At 47.6% G+C, this 23,067-nt stretch overlaps 1 protein-coding gene across 1 annotated transcript in view; it reads left to right on the top strand.

Moving 5' to 3' along the window:
• The window catches only part of Adam12 (ADAM metallopeptidase domain 12), a 230,702-nt gene that overhangs the window by 166,797 nt on the left and 40,838 nt on the right, over nt 1-23,067 (top strand). Inside the window, exons 9-11 of the mRNA XM_042701464.1 lie at nt 2,561-2,645; nt 6,145-6,293; nt 20,962-21,139. Coding sequence (XP_042557398.1) covers nt 2,561-2,645; nt 6,145-6,293; nt 20,962-21,139 — 412 coding nt within the window. The remainder of the gene's footprint in view (nt 1-2,560; nt 2,646-6,144; nt 6,294-20,961; nt 21,140-23,067) is intronic.

Below are 23,067 nucleotides of genomic sequence, written 5' to 3'. Positions count from 1 at the left end.
CTGTTGGCTCTGCTTGTGCCTGCATAGCCCTAGAGCCCAACCCGTCTGCTCAACGTACACCAGCTCTTACAAGAGGCCCTGCCTCAGCCCACTTCAGTGGGGCCGGCACCATGTTCCCTGGAACCATTGGACAACTTGACACCCAGGAGACCCGGCCCCAGTCCCCTTTCAATAACCTGGTCTTTGGCTTCTCTTCCAGTTTTTCTCAGCTTACTCTTGATATAAAGTTGTCCAGAATTGACTAATTTTAAAGACTTATTTTCTTTCCTTTTACATGTGATATATACAAATATACAATATAATAAAAATAATAAGTATAAATAATATATAATATATTTTACTATAGTATTTCTTCTATGTAAACATATAATATATGAATATATACATATTTGTGTCAGATGATGTAAGGCCAAACACGTGGGTGAATATTGTCACATGCCTGGAGAAGCATAACTTCCTCGCTTGTTCAAGCTGTTACTCCCTAGTTTTCTAGGGCTAGGTCTGCCACTGGTTTAGCAGTCTTACTAGCCTGTGTCTCTTCTTTAATCAGTATGCATCAATGCCTGTTAGGAACCAGACAGCATTGACAGGACTCAGGTATGATAGTGAGCAATACTTACATCTTCCTGCATAGGGAGTCTCCAGTCAACTAGGAGAGGGCCGCAGGACACAAGAAAATGTCCAAGTGGTAAATGTCACAAGATATAAATGCAAGAACATAGAGTTCTAACAGAACAGAACAATGTGGAGCTATTTCTGATACTTCTCTATTTAAATGAAGAGAGTATTTTTATAATAGTTTGCACCGATACAAAGCAAATGTGTCAGGAACGGGCACATGTTTATGGGAATCTTAAAGCAGTTTATTCCACTGCTCTTTTGTTCTTGTGTAGCTTGGATCACTCACGTGAAATCTTCAAGGATGGAGGGTGCTCTCCTCTGTTTATTGAATACATATGGGAAGTAAAAACTGGTCCAGCCCCGTCGTTGCCTTAGTCAGTGCCAACTTGTACACCGAGGTTGTTGGCAGTCCCCGGTCATTTACTTTGGCCATTTATACAAGTCCTCCCCTTAGATATTTTTGTTTCCTCGTATTTTATGCATTGATTAGTCCTCAACTATTAAAAGTACATTCCATGTATTCTGAGTCAGAATGTCTTGTTACAGTGTTTCCCTCCCAAGGAATCTGTCCAACTTGAACATCTGGAAAAGCAATTAACATCTTATTTAACCTTATTATGTATATGCATTCATTACAGGTATCATGTAATGATTCATTTTATGATATCATTGCTTGTATCGGGTGCCATTACATATACGATTGCATCCGTTAGTCCATCTAGATGTAGCATAAAGACTGAAATGCCTACTGCTATAACCTGAATACAGTCAGCCCTCAATATCTGACGGTTCCACATCTGTGAATTCAACACACTAAGACCAGAAATGCTTAGGGAAAAACCACATCTGTATTGAACATGTGCAGACATTTATCTTTGCCATTATTTCCTAAACAAAACAAGATAGACACTATTTACATAGTATTTACATTTTATTAGGGATTACAGCTAACCTAGAGATTATTTAAATTATCTGAAAAGCTGTACATAGTAACATGCAAACACTACATACAGCATTTTACATGAGGAACTTGAGTGGTCATGGGCTTCAGTAGCCTGAGGCTTACCCAGAGACAGTCCTCATGTTCATGAAGGGAGGACCGTGTTGGGATAGACAGTCAGACGGGCCATTATATACTCTTGTCAGCTCTTTCCAATGGGCCACAGCTAAAATATTTCACTTTTTAATCTGTACACTGTCTATATATGTGTAGGACCAGTAGAGGAAGAATTACTCATTTGATTCCTTTACAGATTTCAACAAATGCAATACTGAAATTTTAGGGCATGATATTACAATTAATAGCCCTTGTATAAAACAGACCCTTAGAGCTGTTAGATTCATGATTGGATTAAGATTTCTTAGCAGAGGATGCCTACAGCAAGGCCTCCTCATGATGCCTCCTCCCTGGGGGTTGAAGCTTTGCACGTGGGCTTGCTTATACTTCCTGGATCCCAGAAGCCATCGCCTTTCTGGTCATTTCAATCTTGCAAGCTACATTGGCAGGATACTTTGAAGGAGTTTGAGTCTCTGGCAGAACTGGAATGAGTTACACAGGAAAGCAAATTTCAGCTACGGAAGAAAATCTCCTAGGAATTCCAATGCACTTCCTTTTGTTAGTAGAGGATCTGGATGACTCTTCTTGGCCTGTCCACCAGCAGCTCCCTCAGTCCACCAGGAATCAGGCAGGTTGGAGCTCTATAAACACAAACGAATGGGTCTAAACGACAACACTCTGCTAGAATTATGGGACCGCGATGCAACTGGAAAAAAAGGGATGCATAAGAGCGAAAGCTAAAAGTCACCTGTGAACGCAGTCTCCTGTGGCTGTTTTCACTGTTCTGCGCTCTGTCTCAAGCATGCCTGGCAGAGTGTGAAATATTAGAAAACGTCACTCTTCTACATGACATTCACAGAAGTCCTTCTGTTTGCTTCCTAGTGGGGTTTATTTCCAAGGGACCACCATTGGCATGGCGCCCATCATGAGCATGTGCACGGCAGAGCAGTCCGGAGGAGTTGTCATGGTAAGTCAAGGGAGCCAAGGATGCCAAGGACAGGGAGAGCTGGCTTCCCGGTTATTGGTTCCCCGGCAAATCCCTGTTTTCATTTGACTTTGTGAAGTAGTCCTGCCTTTCAGTGCTCTTTAGATTTAACCCTGCCTTTACTCTAGCTGTGTTCATCATCAGCTTCTGCTTCCCACACCATTTCAGGCACTGTTCAGAAAACACAAAAGTGCATGCAGGGAAAATTGATATGTAAAAAACAGCTCCGAGAGGCTGAATTTGCTCCTCTTATGGAAAAACAAAAACAAAAACAAAAAAACATTTCAACTTGTACTTTCGGTCAAAGCATTCCAGTTCGGGAATTCTTCTTAGCACGGGTATGAGCCAGGACATAGGGGTTTGCCCTGAGCACTTGGCTTTTTTGGGTGAACTGTGGTCTCACCAAATACTACCACTCAAATGACTTTCTGATGGTTCTGACTCCAAGCCCAACAGTCAGAAGTCTGAGGTTTTTCATTGCGTACCAGTGCAAATGTTTTACATACCTTCTGGCCAGCATACAATCTGTCTTTATCATAACCTTATTCTTGGAAGGAAGAGACCAACATCTATTGCTTTGAAAGGGTAACTTTGTCACATGTGGGCTGTAGAGGTCTATAAAACAGGAAAGGTACTTGGGGCTTCTGATGAGTGTAAGAGAAAGGGAACTGTGTTAGACTGCCCAGCAGTGGTGTCCCTCTGTAGAGCCTCAGATAGTTCAAGAACGGTTTTCACACTCTGAAGTCTCTGCCCAGAAAATCTTCTGCCCACCCTGAGCTGACAGACAGGAAGTATCCTCAGAGCTAGTTCCATCCCCATTAAATAAACACAGACTCACCCTCCCAAGACAACGTGAGGGCCTCCACGGTTTTCAAACAGAACATTTCTGAATATTCAGTTGTAGGAAAGGGCTGAGGGAGTTATGTTCTGCTGACTATTATTTTCTTTCCACATACTGCCTAATCTAATCTTTTAGTGACTATACATAAACATTTTCCTCTTGTCTGGGTGCAGTGGTTGGTAATTTATGGAAGCATGCGCTACACACAGGTCACACCCACTCACTGAATTGCTGGCTTGAACAAGCTTTTTTGAACATAGAACCTGGTGGGTGATCTCCTCTATGGAAGTCAATGGAAAGTCTGATTTTTCTTGGTGCCAGGTTCATTTCAAGTCAGATCACAACTGTGTTTTTACAGAGCACGCGGTAAAATTTTAAGAGGGAATAATTTTCAGTTTCATGCTTCCATGGTCAGTTACTACTGACTTTGCCACTTAAAATTGGTCTCAATATGTTTTGAGAGCTGAAACTGAATTCTTCACGACCCACATGATCCTGCTGTGATGTGGGGCTACGGCAATGCCCAGGTGACGGCACTAAATGGCTTCCTTCAGCGCTCATGGCTCCTGGGAGGCACCTTACCGAGATTCCCTCCGTAAATGCATATAGGGAAGCTTGTATTAAAAAAAAAAAAATACATGAGCCGGGTGCCAGTGGTTCGTGCCTGTAATCATAACTATTCAGGAGGATGAGATCTGAGGATCGCGATTCAAAGCCAGTCCAGGCAAGAAAGTCTATGAGATTCTTACCTGCAATTAAACACCAAAAAGCCAGAAATAGATGTGTGGCTCAAGTGGTAGAGTACAGGCCTTGATCCAAAAATCAAAGTGACTACATGAAGTCCTAAGTTTAAGCCCCAATACTGGAGCATGCGCACACGCACACGCGCATACACACACACACACAGGATATATGAAAATAAACTGAAATGTGAGAAATAGATGCAAATTGTGTGTGATGCCATGAGATTCAAGCCAAGACTAAAGTCAGTTAATAAGAAATGGGCCCTTTTAATTTGAGAGCAGTGAGCATCATCCTTCATTCCAATCTGGTTTTATTCCACCTATTAGAGGAACACCAGATAGGCTGAAAGTAGTACACAGCACCTTTAGTTTCTATAAAATTCAGGAGACCAGCATTTCTCCATTTTCCAAGATAGAGTGACTTGTTAATTTTATAAAGTTAAAGCCTTATCTTTGTATCCAATTGGCCTGAAAGAGTCTTGATCTGGAGATATCAGGAATGCTTATATGTTTCCCTTATCCCAGGGGAGTATTGGAGTCTCTTAAGGGACATTCTGTTCACACATGAAAGAATGCAAAATAACTTGGTAATTAAAAATGACACTGGGATATTCTGTAATAGAAGGAATCAGCAGTATTCTTTAAGAATTTTATGCTGAAGCATGCTAAATTCAGCCCTCCACATCCTTAGATTTGGCTACATTCTCTCCACCAATGTGTGTTATTCTTAAGAGCTGATTTCCTGGAACATATTTGTGGAGCTTCCTAAAACAGGAAACTGTAAAATCTAAACAAAGTAATTTATTAGGAATTTCATCTATTCTAAGAATAACTTGCTTCCTTGGCATGCCATTCTTTTCTTAGACTGAGGGCCCATGAGAAAGATAGCTAGAGCCTCCATGCCACCGATTCATCTACAAGATTGTACACGATCACACCTTTATCAAAGAGATTGGTCTTATCAATAATATTTGATAATAACATGATATTTACTCTACAGTGTAGTATTTTATGGTTTCCTGGAAAATCTTTCATCTCTTTCCCATATAGCACAAATCAAGGCTGAAACAAGGCAGCCTCCTTCATTCTTCTGTGGTCAGGCCACACGTGGGTACTGTTTCTATAAATCACATCCAATCGATTTGAAATTAAATAACTATATACTAGTTAATTTCTAATGTCTATTTGAGCCAAGCCATCCAAGGACTCCATTAAGCTGGGCATTAGCCAGGTGTAGGTACTTGCCAGGTAAACCCCATCCATACAACCAGAGAACCTGGGAACCTCCACCCATTTCCATGGCCGACATGACCACACCAGGGCCAGCAAAAGGGTACCATTACTGGGCTGTAATCTTAATTCAGTGAGTCTTCAAGTAGACTACTCCTTGGTCTGCAGTTACCATGAACAAGTGTGAGCATTTGCAGAACCTACCCCCTATGTAGATGGTGAATCACGGCTGCTCACGTCTTATTTAGAATGCCATCAGACATGCCTCCTCTGAGCAGCTTTCTACCAGCAGCCTCTCAGTCAGGGCTAAAATGGTTCTTCCATTTCCCAGGAGGAAGGAGCTTCTTCCTCCTCTATCCTGTATTCAATGAGATGTTTGGCGAGACACTGAAAGACGCAGGGTGGAGAGCACTAGATTATGCCTCATGGACATGAAGAGTCTGACCTGTGTCAGCATGAGAAATGCAGCCCCAGCACAGGAGACCCCCAAAGTGGCTTAACAAAACATGTTGAATTATTCATTCCAAGTCCAAAGTAAATAACATGGCCTGAGCCTACACTGGCCCTTTGCTGGCACTAATACAAGTACCAATGAGGGATAAAGGTCAGGAGTGAAAGAGCTACCAGATGTGAACTCTATGTCTGTGCCCCTTCTGTTTTCTTTGAGGACCATTCAGACAGTCCCCTCGGTGCAGCCGTGACCCTGGCACACGAGCTGGGCCACAACTTTGGGATGAACCATGACACGCTGGAGAGGGGCTGCAGCTGCAAAACGGCTGCCGACAAAGGAGGCTGCATCATGAACCCTTCTACCAGGCAAGTGCGCAGGCTGCCGCGGCCTGAGAGCTGTGCACAGCTTAATGTTCCTACAGAGGAGCAGCTGAGCCAAGGCATGGGGCTGCACTGGTTGTCTGATCACAATAGCCATAAAAGCTTCAAAAACAGAACAGCAAGCATGGATGGCGTTGCTCCGAAGGAGTCCAGGCAGCCCAGCCTGCAAGGTCCTGTGGTATGAGGGCTGATCTGTCCCCGGGGAGTGGTAGGATAGGTGCTGGGTTTATTTTAAAAATAGCAAATTATCCCAGAGTCCCAGCACCACTGTCTGAGGGAAACACACAATTCTACCTCTCAACATGAGTCATGTGTCCTAGAGAGGCTGGATAAGAAGAGCCACCTCCTCATTTGGGGCTGGCTCTGGGCCATATCTGGGGGGGGGGGGAGCGGGGGAGAGTTGTGGTGTGCTACCAGACACCCTGTCATCTCACTGAAATGGTTTTTCTGCTTGGGTGAATCAAGCTGCCCCTCCTTATTCAGTGCCTTCTGAAACTCTAGACTTAAGGAGATAGCTCCAGTGTTGGCAACCACCAAAGAGAATGGGAGTAGATGCAGCCTGGAGTGACTGGAGAGTCAGATGTGTTCTGATACCTCCACGAGCTTGTGGGCTGCACGTGGAACGGTTCTCATTAGTGACCCAATGCCATCCTGCTGTATTAAACTTTGAAACCAGTGATGCCCTACTAATGTGGAACTTTCCCAGCCATGCTGCTCTTTGGCTTTGCTGAAAGGAGACGTGGGGTCCAGAGGTGAATATTCACTGAATGGCGGAAGGACTGACAAAGGGTCAGCCTGGCATGAGGGGGCACCTGGCGAAGGGGTTTGAAAGTCTCAGAAGAGGGAGGAATTGTTAAAGAATGTGGCTGTGCTCGTGCAAGCAATAGCCTGAGGGCCCACTGCCAAATAGTTTACAGGACATCGAGTTGTTCTCACAACAAAGACAGCAGGGCCACGCAGCCCACACCCTACCATCCTCATCCCCCCAGGAACCATCACTGGGGTGCCCTCTCCCAGCAAACAGCTGCTTCCTTGTAACTGTGCTTACCAGAAGCACAAAACCTTCAGGGCCTCTTTTACTAACGATCTGTCTTAAACATAATTCAAAGGTGTGCACCAAGACCTTATTAAGGACATTGCTCTCTGATTTCTGTGATGAATCCAAGAACATCCCTCTAAGTGAAATACCTTAGAGCAAGCAACACCATTAGCAGGTGAGACCTCGCAGAGCGCACAGGGCAGGCTACTCTGAAATGGGATGTGCTGAGTTTGTCACGCAGGTGTCTGGGCACGGGCACAACCATGGTTGGACACTGAGAGCCAAGAGTTTCCTCTGAGGGCGTGAGGCTGGCCTCCGTCCTGCAGGTGCCTCCAGGCTCCACCATCCCTTGGCCCCAGAGACAGCCAGCTTCCCTGGGCAACAGGCTGTGTGGAGTCAGAAAGGGAGGTTGCTGGTTTTCTGTTCTTTCATCCTTGATGAACTCATGAAGTGACCACAGCAACGTCACTCTGCTTCATTCCCCTGGTCGTCAAGAGGCTGCCAAGTCTTAGTAAAAAGAAAACAACGGAGGTCAGGAGTGTCTGGCTAGGAACATTGGTCTGGAATGGAGTCATCTGATCATCCCAAGTTTGATGCAATGTTTTTATCAACACAGGCAGATGAGCAACCTCAGAAGCCCTGAATGGCTTGTTTGTAAACTGCATTACCAATCAACCATCTGTCCATCCTACCTGCCTCGAATCCATCCATTTATCTGCTTATATATTGTTTAGTATGTACTCATTATGGGGGGGCCAGCTCAGAAAGCCCCTCCATCCCTAAGGATTCTAGAATTCTGCAGACATGCTCTCTGATGCTCTAGTTGATTCTGTAAAGTGCCCCACACTGGCAAGCGCTCACAGAGATTCAGAATGCTGTGAGCCAAATTGCTCTGGAGATATTGAGTACCTCAGGTAGAAATGGTATGGTTAAGAGCTCAGCAAAACATCTAAAAGGCTTTTCTCTTACCCCCCCCCTTCTTTTTTGCTAATAGCTTTCGTTTGATTTATACCTTATTAGCAATTTCCAAGTTTTCTCTTCTGCTGAGCTTGTGCTTTTGCGTAAATCTTTTTTCTATTTGGTTCTCATTTATGATCCCACATTCCTGTCCAGAGAGTGGTGTTTTTAATTTTCTCAGATGGAGAGCAACTTCCTAAGCAAGTGGGTGAATTAATCACAAAAGCCAGCAGAGAGAGGGAGGCCAGGGAGCAGCGCAACACGCTCCCGTCGTCCATCACTCACGGTGGACTTTCCCAGGCTGCCCTGGGACCGTCGCAAAGCTGAGGTTCTCTTACTTCGTGGCATCCCCAAGAGAGTAGGATTGGGGATTCAGGAGAGCATGTGTCTGCACCGGGTAAATCACTGGGGCATTGGAGATATCCAAAAGTTAGAGACCTTTCTCGGGATTCTTCCTCTCGGTGCTGGGAGAGATGTGTGGCTCATGGCGTTCAGTGACATGTCCACTTCCTCCATGAACAGCCCACGTCCAAACACCAGCCTTCCTTCTCGCTCCTCCTTCCCCACTACTGAGCTGGCCATTGGGTGGCAAATGCTTAAAATGCTGGTTCATGGAAGTTTGAGCCCCAAAGCTGACTCAGGGGGGAAGGGAATGAGCAACTGCTTTCCCGTTAAAGCCTCAGAATCAAAGAAGAATCGAGTATTGTAAGTGGCTCAAAGGAGACGAGCGTATCCCCTCGTACTGGGGCTGAGCCTTCATCCCAGCATTCCAGAATCCTCACCCTGTAAACATTAACCTGCGGCCAACACTGACAGATGGGACCCAGAGGCCTTGCGGATGCTGGCATGGAATATGTCCCGGGTAAGCGTGCGGGCCGGGGTTTCTACTGCTTGATTCAGGTCAGAGGGGTTTTTCTTACGGCTTGTCATCATTAATTACCGAGAGCCTTGGAGGGTGTGTGTTTTATGTCTCTAGATAGTGAACATTTGAAACCTGTCTTGGAAATGAGTCTTTGGCAAGTGCGGTATCTGGGGGTTGTTGTGGGAGCAGAGCTCAGTGGCGTCTGTCCATGAAGAACCTTCTTGTAGCCCTCTAAGCTCTCAGGGCTGAGGGCCGAGCTCAGGCATTTACAGGAGGGAACAAACATAGATGGTGTGAGCCCTCTTAGCAAAGACTCGTTAGCATAATGGCAAATGGTGTGCTCTCTAGTGTGAAAGGGGAAGCAAGTGGCATGTGTCTCCCAGATGCCTCTAGGTTTTGCACCATTTTTCTGTTGAGAGTTGGGGTACCAGGACCATCTCACCTGGACACCCAGGGAAACTACAGAGCATTCCAACAGAGCTCCTCACACCCCTTCCGCCATGACACATGCAGGCAGGCCAGGCGCTCATCCTGTCCACAGAACTTCTACTCCAGTGCAGGGAACAGACAAAAAACCAACCAACCAGGAAATTAAACAATCACAGGTCGGGAGGAGTCAGTGAAGGATGGGAACCAAGAAGATAGAGCATGGGGGATAAGAGAGGACCAAAAGGAAGAGTGGGAAGGACAGCCAGTAAAGCGTGTGGAAGGAGAGGACCCAGCACTGCACAGGTTCTGACGAGGCTCTGGCCTTGCTGCCAGGAGAGCAGGAGCTGGGGACAGGGAATCGGATGGTGACACCGCCTGCTTCTGGCTAGAGATGAAGAGGAGCTGTGTGAGACCAGCCCTGTCCACCACAGTGGGAACCCAGGCTTCTATCTCCAGAGCCGTGGGAAAGATGGAGGTGTTTAGATTAGACAATAATGCATTTTGCGGTCTCTTGAGATTCCCTCCTTTTTAAGGGGATCATGTAGCATCTGAGCTGCATGTAGCTTGCCAAAATGAAGGGGCTTCCTATAAAAGAAAAAGGAAGCAATCACATATAAATTCCAGTTTTCTTTGAGTGAAACAAATAGGCATTTGGAAACGGAAGAGGAAGGGTCCTGAATTAGCCCACCAGGCAGTGGCTCATACCTCATCTGGCACACTCTCCAGTCTTAGGGAAAAGGCCCCTCCTCTCTTCATGACTTCCTTCCCCTTCCCACAGGGGGCACCTTCAGAGATGCCACCTACAAGCCACAAGGACACCTGCACACTGCTGTGTGTGCATCTGGAAGGAGTCACTCTCTTCTCACCATGCTAAGATGTGGGGCTTGGATCTGTTGGGGTATCGTTTAGTCCAGACTGGAAAACAGCTCCTCACCTGCTAGCGGGAGGGAGGGTAGAAGACAGTGTGTTGGGCACTGAGGATGATGTAGACCCAGAAAATAAGCAAGTGTGGCTTTGGCCTTGCCCTCCAGAAGTGCGAATAGCTCACATTAAGCTGAGGTCAGGAATAGCGTTGATACCCACATCAAACAGTCCTGCTTGAGGAGAAGCATTGCCATTCTACTTCCCCGGATGCAGGCGTCCTTGCTTGCCTGAAGCCTGCTCGTTCAGCTCAGGATACAGGAGTAGATGCCCCTCTTGCTGAATGGATGAACTACTGGGTCTTCATGGCCTCCACTCTAGTTCCAGCCCTCTCGCATCCAAAATGGTATCCGTTAGACTGGGGCTCAGGCCAGGCCTGCTGCAGGAATTGTACTGTTGGAGAAGTAGCAGCCACCAGTCAGAGAGCAAAACCACTCCTCTACTGCCAGCCCTTACTGCTTACCTGCCACAAGCCCAAGCCCGTGGAGCAGGTGTGGAAGCCAGAGACCAGGTTCTTAACTTCCTGCACCAGCACCAAAGTGGGGAGGTGGGCAATAAACTGGTGGCAGTGGCAGCCTAAGAGGTACAGGCTTCTGAGAGAAGGTGTTCTGGGGAAGACCCACGGAGCATGTCAAAGGCTCTGTGTGCAAGGCCTGGACAGCACAGTGTCTCCTCTGTCAATACGTCAGTGTGCACTTCTCATAGATAAGGAGACGAGTCCAAACATGACTGTGATACCATCTCACATCTTCTAAAAAGTGAACAGAGAATAGAGGTTTGAAGGGGCAAAGGGCAGAGAAGATGCCCAGGAAAATAATCCATCTGAACTGCTGTCCAAAGAATTGAAGAGAAATGAGGCAGATCTCATCCTGAAAATCCTCAGCTCCAGTGGTGCTAGCCAGCACTGGGTGTCTTTGAGAAAACTTACACCTGAGAAAGCATTTCAAGGGAGTGAAAGGAGCAAACATTTTCAGTAAAAACTCCCCAGAGTTTTGGGCATACTAGTGGTTGATTTTTTTTTTTTTTTTGTTTTAAGTGATAAAGCTAGGAAGTTCATACTGACAAGAATCGGCTTCCTTGAAAATCAACCCAGAGCACACGTCACTGTAATTCGCCCATTTTTAAACTCTGAGAAGCTGAGATAAAAAATGCAGTGATCAATTTTTAATTTGCTAAGCTGGGATGGAAGGAAGTTACTCCTCCCTTATCAGCTCCTTGTCTGAGGGTTATTTTTTTCTTGATGAAAATATTTAATAAAAGTTAAAGTGCTTTTATAAAACAGGAATCATTATCCAAGCAGAATAGAAAACGAGGCAGTGCACCTATGAAAGGTGGTCTATTAAGACGAAAACACCACAGCATTTAATTATCCAACTGGAGTCATTTAGTTAGTTGCATGGTGACACCGGCGTGAGGGAAAATGACCATTTATCAGGAGGGATTCTGGAGCGCTGCTCAGGAAGAGGATGTTCCCACTTCCTCTCCCTCTCCAAACAGATAGGGATCACTGGAAATTATGGGAATTTTCCTGCAATTAGTGCAGTATTCAAATACTGAAGGCCCCTGCTCAGGACCTGGCAGAATTGCTCTCCTCCTTCACGGTGGACACAAAAGAGAGACTAAGGAAGGAATGCCACCTCTGTCTGGGCATTGCTCCTTGATACCCAGTCCAGTGGAGATGAACAGAGGCCACCGTCACTTTCACACTAGACAATTGCACATGTGCTGTTCTAGGTCATCGGATGGGTGGGAAGACACTGAAGCTCCAAGCGTTCCAAACTACCCAAATGGAAGGCCCAAGCCCTGCCACTGAGTTGCCTGTTCATGTGTTGTTGCATGGAATTGGCCACATTTGAGCTTCATTTGAGGACAAAGGCCTTCTCAGGACAAAGCAGAGTCCCTGTGCAACGTCTGGGAGGCAGGAGGCAGCCTTATTTTTAAGCCTCCTTCACTTTATGTCACAACAGCAGAGAACCATTTCCTGTCATTAGCTCATTAACCCAGCATTTTATTTGTGGCAGGACATGCGTGCAAGCATTACAGCTGAAATTCTCCATGTCCCTTGTGTCCCCTCTCATGCACATGCCCCTGTGGCTTCCTCCTGTCTCTGGGAACAGCACAGAGGCTGTAGTATGAACTCAAAGGCAATATCCAGAAAGATCTGTTTGAAGCTCCATAAATTCAGGAACTTGGGTTTTGTTCCTTATGTCCTACAACAATGTCTGGCATGTAGCTAAGTTCAGTAAATTCTTTGCAACTGAAAGGGTAGGTAGATGGATGGATGGATGGATGGATGGATGGATGGATGGATGGATGGATGGATGGACGGATGGACGGATGGATGGATGGATGGGTAAGTAGATGGTGGATGGATGGACAGATGGATGAATAAGTGGATTGGATGGATGGATGGATGAATGGGTGAGTGGAGAGGGGATGGATGAGTAGATAGGTGGATGGGTGGATAAGTAGGTGGATAGATTAAAAACAGCTAGTAATTACAGCACTATCAGATATATGAACAGTGAGACTTCCTCTTTATATTTTATGTAATGGTTAAACTTCAGGGAGAGAACACTGAGCCTCCAGTTTGCAGAATTGTTCTTTTCATTTTTAACATACTTCACACCATTGTCCAGTGGGGCTTAGAGTCACTTACAAGAACAGATACAATAAAATCAATAGGAAAAAATGAAAAACAAACAAAAATAAGAGCTGGGGAAAACCCAGATGAGTGGAAAACTGAGTCTCTCGGGTACCAGCTGCCTGGAGAGCATGTAGCAGAGTTCAGCCCTGGCTGGGCGCCTCCAGCTCTCCCCTGTTCTCACCTTATAAGTCACGCTGGATACGACGTGTCATTGCAGGAAAGCACTGCAGAGTCAGCAGAAACAACTTGTGCTGGGGTGGGGGAGAATCCTGTTATCTCATTAACCGCAAGAGCTGTTTGCTTTGCCCCTAGCCCAGGCCCAGGCCAGCCCCACAGCCAGAAGCCTTTCCCTTTAACAAGGCTGAGCGCCCATCTGACACATGGCTCCGACCCACGCAAGTCCCTTCCCCGTTGACATTGCATCCCTGCTCTTGAGTTCTTGGCCCTTCTGGATGGGGGGAGGGAGGGTGTCATGTGGAGGAGCAGCATCTGAGTACAGATATGAAAAGATCTCTGTGGAAACATCCAGAAACTTCCTATGCATGTCGCAACTGACCAGAGCCCAGTTGTCATCTTTCTTTAAACTTCTTTAAAAACTTCTGGGAAATGATATTTTTACTTTAATTGGTTTCCAGGGAGGAGGAGCAGAGGTGAAAGTTCACATCAAGATCATAAATGGGGGAGGGGGGTCATAAATTGGGGTGTGTGGCAGATGGTGACATGCTGGGTCCAGGTGTTTGCTATTAACCGCTGAAATGGCCTACTGCAGATTCTGGCCACTCACTGCTGGTTTGGTAGCTTCCGTAGCCTACTGGGACCCAGCTGTTCGTCCCACTGGGTCGGTAGCCTGTCCTGATGTGGTCATGTGCATTCCTGCAGGAACTGGAGGGTGTATGGCCCATGAGGTTCACTGGGAGTCCTTTTAATCCTCGGAGCCAGGTTCTCAGAGTTGGCTCCAGAGCGCCCTCAGGTGGTGGGGTGTGTGGAGCCAGGTCTACATCCTTCACACCAACGAGTCATGCTGCTGTTTAGACAGATGGCTTCTGTTTCCCCTGCCAGCAGTTCTTTAGGCCCTGAATGGTTCCCATCCCCCTCAGATGTGTACGAGCTCACATGTGCTGGACTTCGGGTGAGTTGCATACACCGCCAGACCTGGCCTTTGCTTGTTATTACATGAAATGCTTTGAGGGAAGCTCTTTAAGCTGAGGTGCCCTTGGGATAGAGATCGGACCTCAGATTTGCTCTTATTTGAGCTGGTTCCAGGGCACCCCAAGGGGCTCGGGCAGCTGCCTACCTTATGTTCCCAAACTGATGCTTCTGCTCCCAGCACTGGCCCTGCCTGAGGCTGCTCCAAGGCCTGTGAACCCAGGGAGAGAGCCTGACAGCACTCAGGGCCACTAGGTTGCATGAGGTCTGGGTGTATACTTCCGATTTTGGAACCCCATGACATCGGTAAGGTACCTTGTCTATCCAAGCCTCAGTTCCCTCAGCTGTGACGGAGGGGTGGTCTAATCTCATCCACAGAGTGTTGAGAAGAGGCAGTATCCTCTGAGATCTTGATTCACTCAACAAATGGTCATTGCTCCCAGCACCTATGCTCATGATCTCTGACGTGCACGGGGACAGAAATCAAAGACCCCTGGACTGCCTGCGTCTGCCACACCACAGAAGGCAAGCTGGTCAGTCTCCCACGGGTGCAAACATCCCCCCTCCCCCCTGTCAGGCATCACAGTCTGCTGGTTCGGGTCAGTTCTGCGTATAGGGATGGAATGTTTTTGTTCACAGGCAGAATTGTGAAAAGACCTAAAGGTATCTGTGATGATGGCGGCTCCTAAAATCTTCAGTTCGAAACCTGGCGGCACAGGTGGCAGGCCCCGCACCCCCCCCCCCCAGGAGCTTGTGTGCCTCTCTCTCACTGTAAGAGGACCTCGCTCCCACCAGGAAGAAGAGGGGGTGGGGCTTGCACCCTTGTGGAGGGCTGGGAAGAAATAGGATGAGCTCCACACTGTGGTGGCCTGAGTGAAACTTAAACAACCCATCCTGCCGGTGGTAGATGTGTGCTCTGTAGACTGCACCCTGGGCTTGGTAGCCACAGCCAGCCAACCCTGAGATCTGTGCCAGGCCTCCACTGGGAAGTGGAAAGACACCAGCAATATGAGGAAGGCACTCGGGAGATTAGCTGTGGGGGAAAACATTTGGGGGAATAAAACAAAACTGCCTGCAGGTAACAGCCATCATCAGAGAAGCGTGTTCCTGAGCTTTGTGTGTGGCTGTTCCCGCTCTTGGGTCTCGTGTTCTTTGTTGAGCTAGAAACAAACAAACCAACCTGGCTGTCTCGGGTGGAGCAGGACCTTTGGCTGTGTAGCACCATTTGTGGACTAACTTGCTCTTTTCCCATCGTGACCGTTCCTTCGCCTTCATGGACCACATTGCTCTTAAGCACCGTTGTCATTGTTCTTTAGTTCATCTGTGTGTGCTTGGCAGTACTTGAGTCTGAACTCGGGGCTTTGTGCTTGAGAGGCAAGGGCCTTACCTCTAAGCCACACCTCTCTAGCCCTTTCTTGAACTTCTTAATTTGAGATAGGGTCCCTGTTTTTGCCCAAGCTGGTCTGGAACCTCCATCTTCTTCAGCCCTGCCTTCTGAGTAGTTAGATTACAGGTGTGAGCCGCCCACTCCCCACCCCCGCCATCTCTCCCATCCTCTGTACTTGGGTTTTTATAGCTTAAAGATGGCGACTTTGGGGCTATGGTTCTAATGTGTTCGGCTCCATACTGGAGCTGTTCTTAAGTCCAAGAACATAAAAGACTGAAGAAGACAGCTTTTCTCTCCGAACTCTGGTGGCTGGCATCTCAACAGAGCTAAGAGCTTCGCAGACTCTCAGGTTCACAGTTGAAGCTCTGGTGTCCACATCCTCAGAGAGAGAGGAGATGCGATCCCCACTTGAGATGTGAAAACGGAGCTAAGTGCAGCACAGATAGAAGAGGCATCCAGAAGGTTCTTCCCCACCCCACCCCCACTCTCTGGGCCACATGCCCAGGTAAGGAGGGCTGCCAGAGCTGTTCCGTCTGTGACTTCAATCTCCCATTTTGGTTTGTAACAAGAACTAGTGGGAAGCTGAAGGTCAGCAACTGGATTTCCCAGACCAAGACGCTCTTAGCATCTAGTCATTTCTCAGCTGTGGATTTGGAGCTTTCCCAGTTGATTAAAGGAGGTAAAGCCCTGGGTGGCCCCACCCTGGTTTTCTACAAGCCAGCTTTCCATGTTACTTTGTTGAGTCCACCCCGAGCTGTTCTTGAACTACTCCATTCCCCTTCCTCCATCACTCCAGGCAGCCCAAGTCCAGAGTCAGGGGACTGAAGCTCACACACACTAACTAAAGAGGCCCTGGAGAGAGCAGAACTCGAGCCTGCGGCCCAATCTAGCCTGATTACAGCTGCTTTGCCTGCCTAATTTCCAACAAGAAAAGCAGTGGTCCTGGAATCCTTTCCAGAGAGCCTTTGCACATCAGATAAATCCCCAACTTCTGTCAGGGTTGATAACTTGGCTTCGTGTGGTTCCTCCCCAAGAACATAGCTGTGAATGCACGGTAGGTTCCTACAGGAAAAGAACTTCCTCACTGCAGATTTGTTCAAGAAAAAGTAACTTCTAAACATGTCCATCTAGCAATTTTGAGACAGCTAGACCAGTTGTAGTTGGAGGCGTGGCTCAGTTGGTAGAGTGCTAGCCAGTGAGTGAAAGCATCAGGTCTAGAGTTCAAGTACCAGTCTCAGGCCAAAAAAAAAAAAATCAAAGAGAGCTAGACTTGGGGGAGCAGCCCTGTTGGCCTCCTCCTTGTAAAAGTTGTGGGTTCACCCCACCCCATCCAACCACCCAGCTTTCTATCTCCATTTCTAACCTTGCCATCAGCACAGGAGACTTGTCCCAAGCATTCCTGGTAGTTAAGTATTAGAGAAAAGGACAAAAGTGACTCACAAAAGAGGTCCCCATATTTCAGAGCATATTTCTGCTTTGAATTTGTCTTGGGGCTCATCCTCTTCAAGGTGTGTCTTCTTGCCTTGCTGTCTTACTTCCTTTCCTTCCTGACCTGTATTCCTCTCCACTGTCTGTCTGCCCACTGTGTTTCTGTGCCCTTCTGCTACCAAGCGAGAGCAAGTTTGGTGCCTCATTAGTGTTGACTAAATCTTTTCAGAACCATTGTATGCTGAGGGACAGGCTGCTCTGTGTGTCTTCCTCTACATGCTCAAAGTGGGTTCGGGGATAGTGCATCAGAGTAAATCACCACCGTCCTGCAGCAAGAGGTCAGGAAAGACTTAGAAAACATTCTCATCCCGTCTCAGAAGAACGTCTGCCTGGCATGCATGAGACTGCGGGTTCAGTTCTCAGCACTACCAAAATAAAGTGTATTTTTCATCCTCAGGTAGAAGTGAGGGAGTGCTGATGGGCCCTCCGAGAGGAGCAGGGGTACTGTGCGTGGGGAAGGGCTGTGCGTCCTGGAGAAAGGCAAGCAGGCTCTGGGCTGCAGGGGGAGAAGCCTCAAGCCGTGGACAGCCATCCCGGGGAATTTTCTTCGTGCCTGTGGTGTCCTAGCAAACCCAAGCTGTGTGATGCAGGCCCTCTCTGTGCTGTGCCTGCGCCCCCCTGAGCAAGGACCTGGCAGAGTCGGTGGATTTGCTGAGATGTTTCCTAGCAGCTGAGGAAGACGTTGCTCCTCGTGATTTAAACAGGAGCAGGTTGGGGACCTGATACCCTCCCATCCTTCCTGTGTGATGAATAAATCCATGTGCCCTGGGTGAATAATATTCACCACAATTCTAAATGGGAGAGGATTTTAAAAGCACTTAGGGTTTATCCTTCATCAGAATAAGAAGAGGCTAAAGCAAATAGAAATTTATTGTTACATAGACCAGTCCACTTCCATCTGACAAAACCTAGTTCATAGAGAAAGATGCTTTGTGCCAAAGGCGATCTGTTCTTTCCTCCCAAAACTCTGCCCTTTAGTTCCTGCACTAAAACCTGACCCCGTTTGTATGTTTCTGTTCATTCTCTTCAAGGTCAACCCTTCCCTGAAAACAAAAGCCAGGCGTCGGTGGCTCACAACTATAATCCTAGGCTGAGATCTGAGGATCACGGTTTGAAGACAGCCTGGGCAGAAAAGTCCATGAGAGACTCTTATCTCTAATTTATCACTCAAAAACAGGAAGTAGAGCTGTGGCTCAGAGTGGTAGAATGCTAGCCTTGAGCAAAAGAGCTCAGGGACAGCACCCAGGCCCTGAGTTCAAGCCCTACAACCAACAACAATTTGTTTTTAAGTATGCATTATTTGGAAGACACTGGCATGGAGGAAACTTGTCCAAGCTTAATGAATGGTGTGGCCTCGTCCCTCTGTGAAAATGTGGTTCCTTTGTGGAACAGCCTGCTTCAAAACAGCCTTTCTTCTAACCTTTCTAAACTACTATCAGTCTTCCTCGGAGTCCTTTCTGGGATATGCTACTAACCCCTCGGGCCTTTCCTAATGGACTTGAACATTGTCTAGAGAGCTGGTCTCTTCCAGGATGAGCTGATCCAGGTTTATCATCACAGCAGCAACCTGCGCGTGATTGAGTGAGAGAGAGGTTCCTGGATCAACCCACAGACACACACGCGCATCCTAGGAACTCACACACGGGGACATTGAACCTACACCATCATGAAGCTTGTTCCTTTACATTACAATTCCCAAGTAACGTACCAGTCTCTTCCATGCAAAGCCTTTCTAAATAGAAAGTTACACTCTGTAATTGGTGGTGGCTGTTCAGCCTCATTTTGATACCAGGAATAATCAGTCTGCTGAGGAAAGGTATAAAGATTACAAAAGGAATGTGGTTCCCGCACAACCAGTCAGTCTCATGTATTGCCCTTACCTCCAACAGAGCAAGACCTTCTTCATTAACTGATGTGTGGATTCATACTGTATTTCGCGGTTCATAACCTGATTGATAGAAAGCACTTTGGGGCCATGGAGCAGTGTCGCTGGGTTTGACTGTAGAAGCCATCACCACCTTGAGACTGCCAAACGCCATTGTGGGGCAGACCACTCATCTTAGGGAAAGGTAGCAACGTGTGTTGGTTTGGCCAACTGATTGACACTCAATTATGAAGTCCTGTAAATGTGTCTGTGGGGAGCTTTGCTGGGGCCCACTTCCTCTCTGGATGATCAAACCTCCGGGCTCCTGGCATGCCTCTCCTATGGCCCTTGTTGCCTTAAGACATGGGAAGATGCGTTTGCTAAAGAGAATGGCTAACAATATTAGTTAGGTATTTGTTGGTAAAACAAACCAGTTGATGCTGGCTAGCACATGAAGAGAAGACATTTATTTAGGTCATAGTTATGGAGATCCAATGGCGAGATGGCAGCCTCTGTTCCCAGGGCCTCATAGCCGGTGGGATCAAAGTGGCAGGAATGTGTATAAAGATTGCATGGTAACACAGGAAGCAAGCAAGAGAGACTCAGGGCCAGCTTGCTCTTTGCTGCTTTTGTTTGTTTGTTTCTTTTTCCAGTCCTGGGGCTTGAGCTCAGGGTCTGGGCGCTGCCCTGAGCTTCTTTTGCTCAAGGCTAGCAGCACTCTACCACTTGAGCCACAGCACCACTTCTGACTTTTTCTGTGTATGTGGTCCTAAGGAATCGAACCCAGGGCTTTATGCATGCTAGGCAAGCACTCTTCCACTAAGCCACCTTCCCAGTCCCCAACTTGCTCTTTGGATAACACCTCCCTCTCACGGGAATTAAGCAGGAGCCCTCAAGAACTACAAGGCAACCATGGGTTAGGTAACCATGACCGAACTACCTTCCTCTAGGCTTCACTTGTTATAGGCCGATATATCACGTCCCAATATCCATGCACTGGGGACCAATCTCCCAGCATGGACCTGTGGGGACGCATTCAAACCACACCATGCCCAGTCACTGCTGCCAGAGAAGCCCTGTCTTGCCAGCTGCACATCAGATTAGAACTGTGTTTCTTTTGCTTATGACATGCTGGGGTCGAGGCTGCAGCCAGTTCTCCTTACATAGCAAGTCTGGACCAGCTACCATGTCTGAGTCCTTTATCTCCTGGAGTTTTCTGATCTCAGCTGGCAGAAAGAGCAAGAAGGACTCGGCAGGGACAAACACTTCAACAGCACAGGTCCACACAGATCCATGTCATTCTCCCCATGTTCCATCATCGGGGATTAGTCACCGGCCCTCCCAGGTGCAAGGCCCTGCAAAACCCTTCTAGGCCGGGCAGAGAGAAGAGCAGGACTTTCTGGGGTGATGGTGGACTCTGCCATACCCCCGTAGAGTCCTGGAATTCAGAGGCAAGAGCATTTCTGGTCCATCTCCATTCTCTCCCAGCCCCGCTGGCATCTCCACCTTCAGAGCACCGAGTGCTGCCACCAGCTGTGCCCGACTTCCATTCCCAGAACCACGAGACGGGTCAGGGTATCCTTTCCTTCTGGACATTGATCAACAATGATCATGTTGTGCTAGGAATTCACTTCCTGTTGTATCAGTTCCATCAGGACTATCAGTGAGGTCTTTTGATGAGATTGTCTAAAGCCGTTGATTTGAAAGCTGTTGGTAGTTTCTTTGCTAACACTGCTTCCTGGGCGATGATGCACGGTACAGGATGCGGGAATGAGTGTCACTCTGTCTGAATGTGCCTGATCTAGTGCTGAACATCTGGGCAGGTGCTGCCAGCAGGAGGCACCGGTCACAGGGGGCCGAGGCAGGCAAGGCCGTGCCACATGCTGACGACTCTCTGGGGATCTGCCTCCCAGGTTCCCGTTTCCCATGGTGTTCAGCAGCTGCAGCAGGAAGGACCTGGAGACCAGCCTGGACAAAGGCATGGGGGTATGCCTCTTCAACCTGCCGGAAATCAAGCAAGCCTTCGGGGGCCGGAAGTGTGGGAATGGATATGTTGAAGAGGGAGAGGAATGTGACTGTGGGGAGCCAGAGGTAAGGAAGCTGTTTCCAGTACATTCATTGTATGTCCTTGGCTGGGTGAAGAAGCGGGAACTTGGAGAAAGTGGCATCAGAATGAACATGCTAGAGAGCCGGGGTGGAAAAATCCTACATGGCCATCTTCAGCAAAGCCCGCTGCACTTGGGTGGCTTTCCTGAATGTTAACTAGTGCCCAGAATAAGTCGTATGATTTTGTTTAAATAGATAAAGAACCTTCTCTATTGAAGGGTGTGATATTCCCAGTAAGATAAAGACAAGAACAATAAAAAAGCATTTAGCTCTGAGTTTGACAGAGAAGAAAGCCTTGGCATTCATTCTAGCTTCAAAGAGCCAATATGCACCATTTCTTCCTCTTTGTAAAGCACACTACTAAAGGGGAATTTGAATTAGCAGCACTCATTTTCAGCAAAGAACTTCCTGTCAAGTTGAAATTCTGCTGCAGCCTCCTCTGCGTGCATGGCCTGAGGCTGGGGTGTTTCTGCCTCTCGGCTTGTTAGCTTCCAGAAGCAATGAGCAAAAGCAGCAGAAGTGTTCATCCAGCACAGAGCTCATTTAACCCTGCTTTCCAGTCATTTTGAGGAAAATTTCTTGTTTGTGTACAGCCCAAGATAAAGCTAATCAACATTAAAAAGTCTAACAGCTACTTTTTAATCTCTGATTCGTGGCAAGAAAGGAAAGGGAAAGAGGATGCAGAGGCCTCCTAGTAAAGCAAGGCCCCCTCAAAGCTTAGGGGAGGTTGTGCTGAGAATAAATCAAAGCAAGAGGTTTGCAGAGCAAGCAGGCTGTGTGTGGGATTCCCTCCCTTGGAGCTAATGCAAGCCAAAATGGTAGACAGCGTTCAAGACAGGCAAAGCTACACGCACAGATGGGCTTAGTGAGCGCTCAGGAGGAGTTGTTTGGAGGAATGCTCTGAAAGGGGATCTCGGGGTTGGGAGGGGGACTGCTGAGACAGAGCACCCCAAGCATCACTAATCAACATCTTCCACGGTCAGCCTTGGTCTGACAGCTCACTGAGGAGTGCTGGGAGTAGCTAAGTGTAGAGGGCGAGAGGAGGCATGGGTGTGACAGTTGAGTATTATCAATAATGAGGCCTTGGGCTGCAGTGGCGGCGGCTCGTGCCGCTTCTGGTGGGCGGTGCGGTTGCTCGGTAGGCGCACGTCTGGTCAACTGTGGCAGAGCCTCTGCAGCGTCGTGAAGGCAAATGTGAGACTGTCACGGGAAGCGACTAGCTTAGGTTACCCATATTCCTGAAAAGAAGCCATGCGGACTTCATAGGACTTGTGATGCTTTATGAAGGATAAGAAGTCAGGTCTTCCTGGAGTCATGGACTCTCAGGTTTGAAACAACTCCATGAACAGGCATTCACCCAACCAGGCATCATCTCCACCAGCATCATTATCCCTACCGTCACCACTACCATCGCCACCATCATCGCCATCACCACTATCATCATTACCATTATCACCACCACCATGACCACCACCAGCATCATCCCACCTGAATATCATACCACTTCCACCACCAATAACACCATCCACACCAACATCATCACCACAAGCGTCACCACTGATACCACCCCATCGCCACCCATCAAACCCATCACTGCTACCCCCATTATCATCACCGCTACCACTATGCCAGCTTATGCCTCGGTACCTAACACTTGCCAGTCCCATTTTTATCTCCATGAAGGCTTCATGCTGTCTAAAGTCCCTCTGAGTAGTGCAGTGTTCTGCAGGGCTGCTTTGCTTACTACAGACTCCTCCCAGGAGAGAGCCAAGTTCTCCTTGTATAGGGTCTTTACATGGCATCTGGTGCATTCTCAAGATTTTAAGAGAACTCTCCTCCCCCTCTTCCAAGCCTCTTCTTCCCAAGAAATCTTTTAAAGTTACTGGGAGCCTTTTTTCTCTTCCTCGCTTTTT

This window comes from Dipodomys spectabilis, unplaced genomic scaffold (assembly GCF_019054845.1).
Source record: "Dipodomys spectabilis isolate Male_0828 unplaced genomic scaffold, ASM1905484v1 ptg000289l, whole genome shotgun sequence".
NCBI classification, from domain to species: Eukaryota; Metazoa; Chordata; class Mammalia; order Rodentia; family Heteromyidae; genus Dipodomys; species Dipodomys spectabilis.
This window is presented reverse-complemented; position numbering and strand designations above follow the sequence as displayed.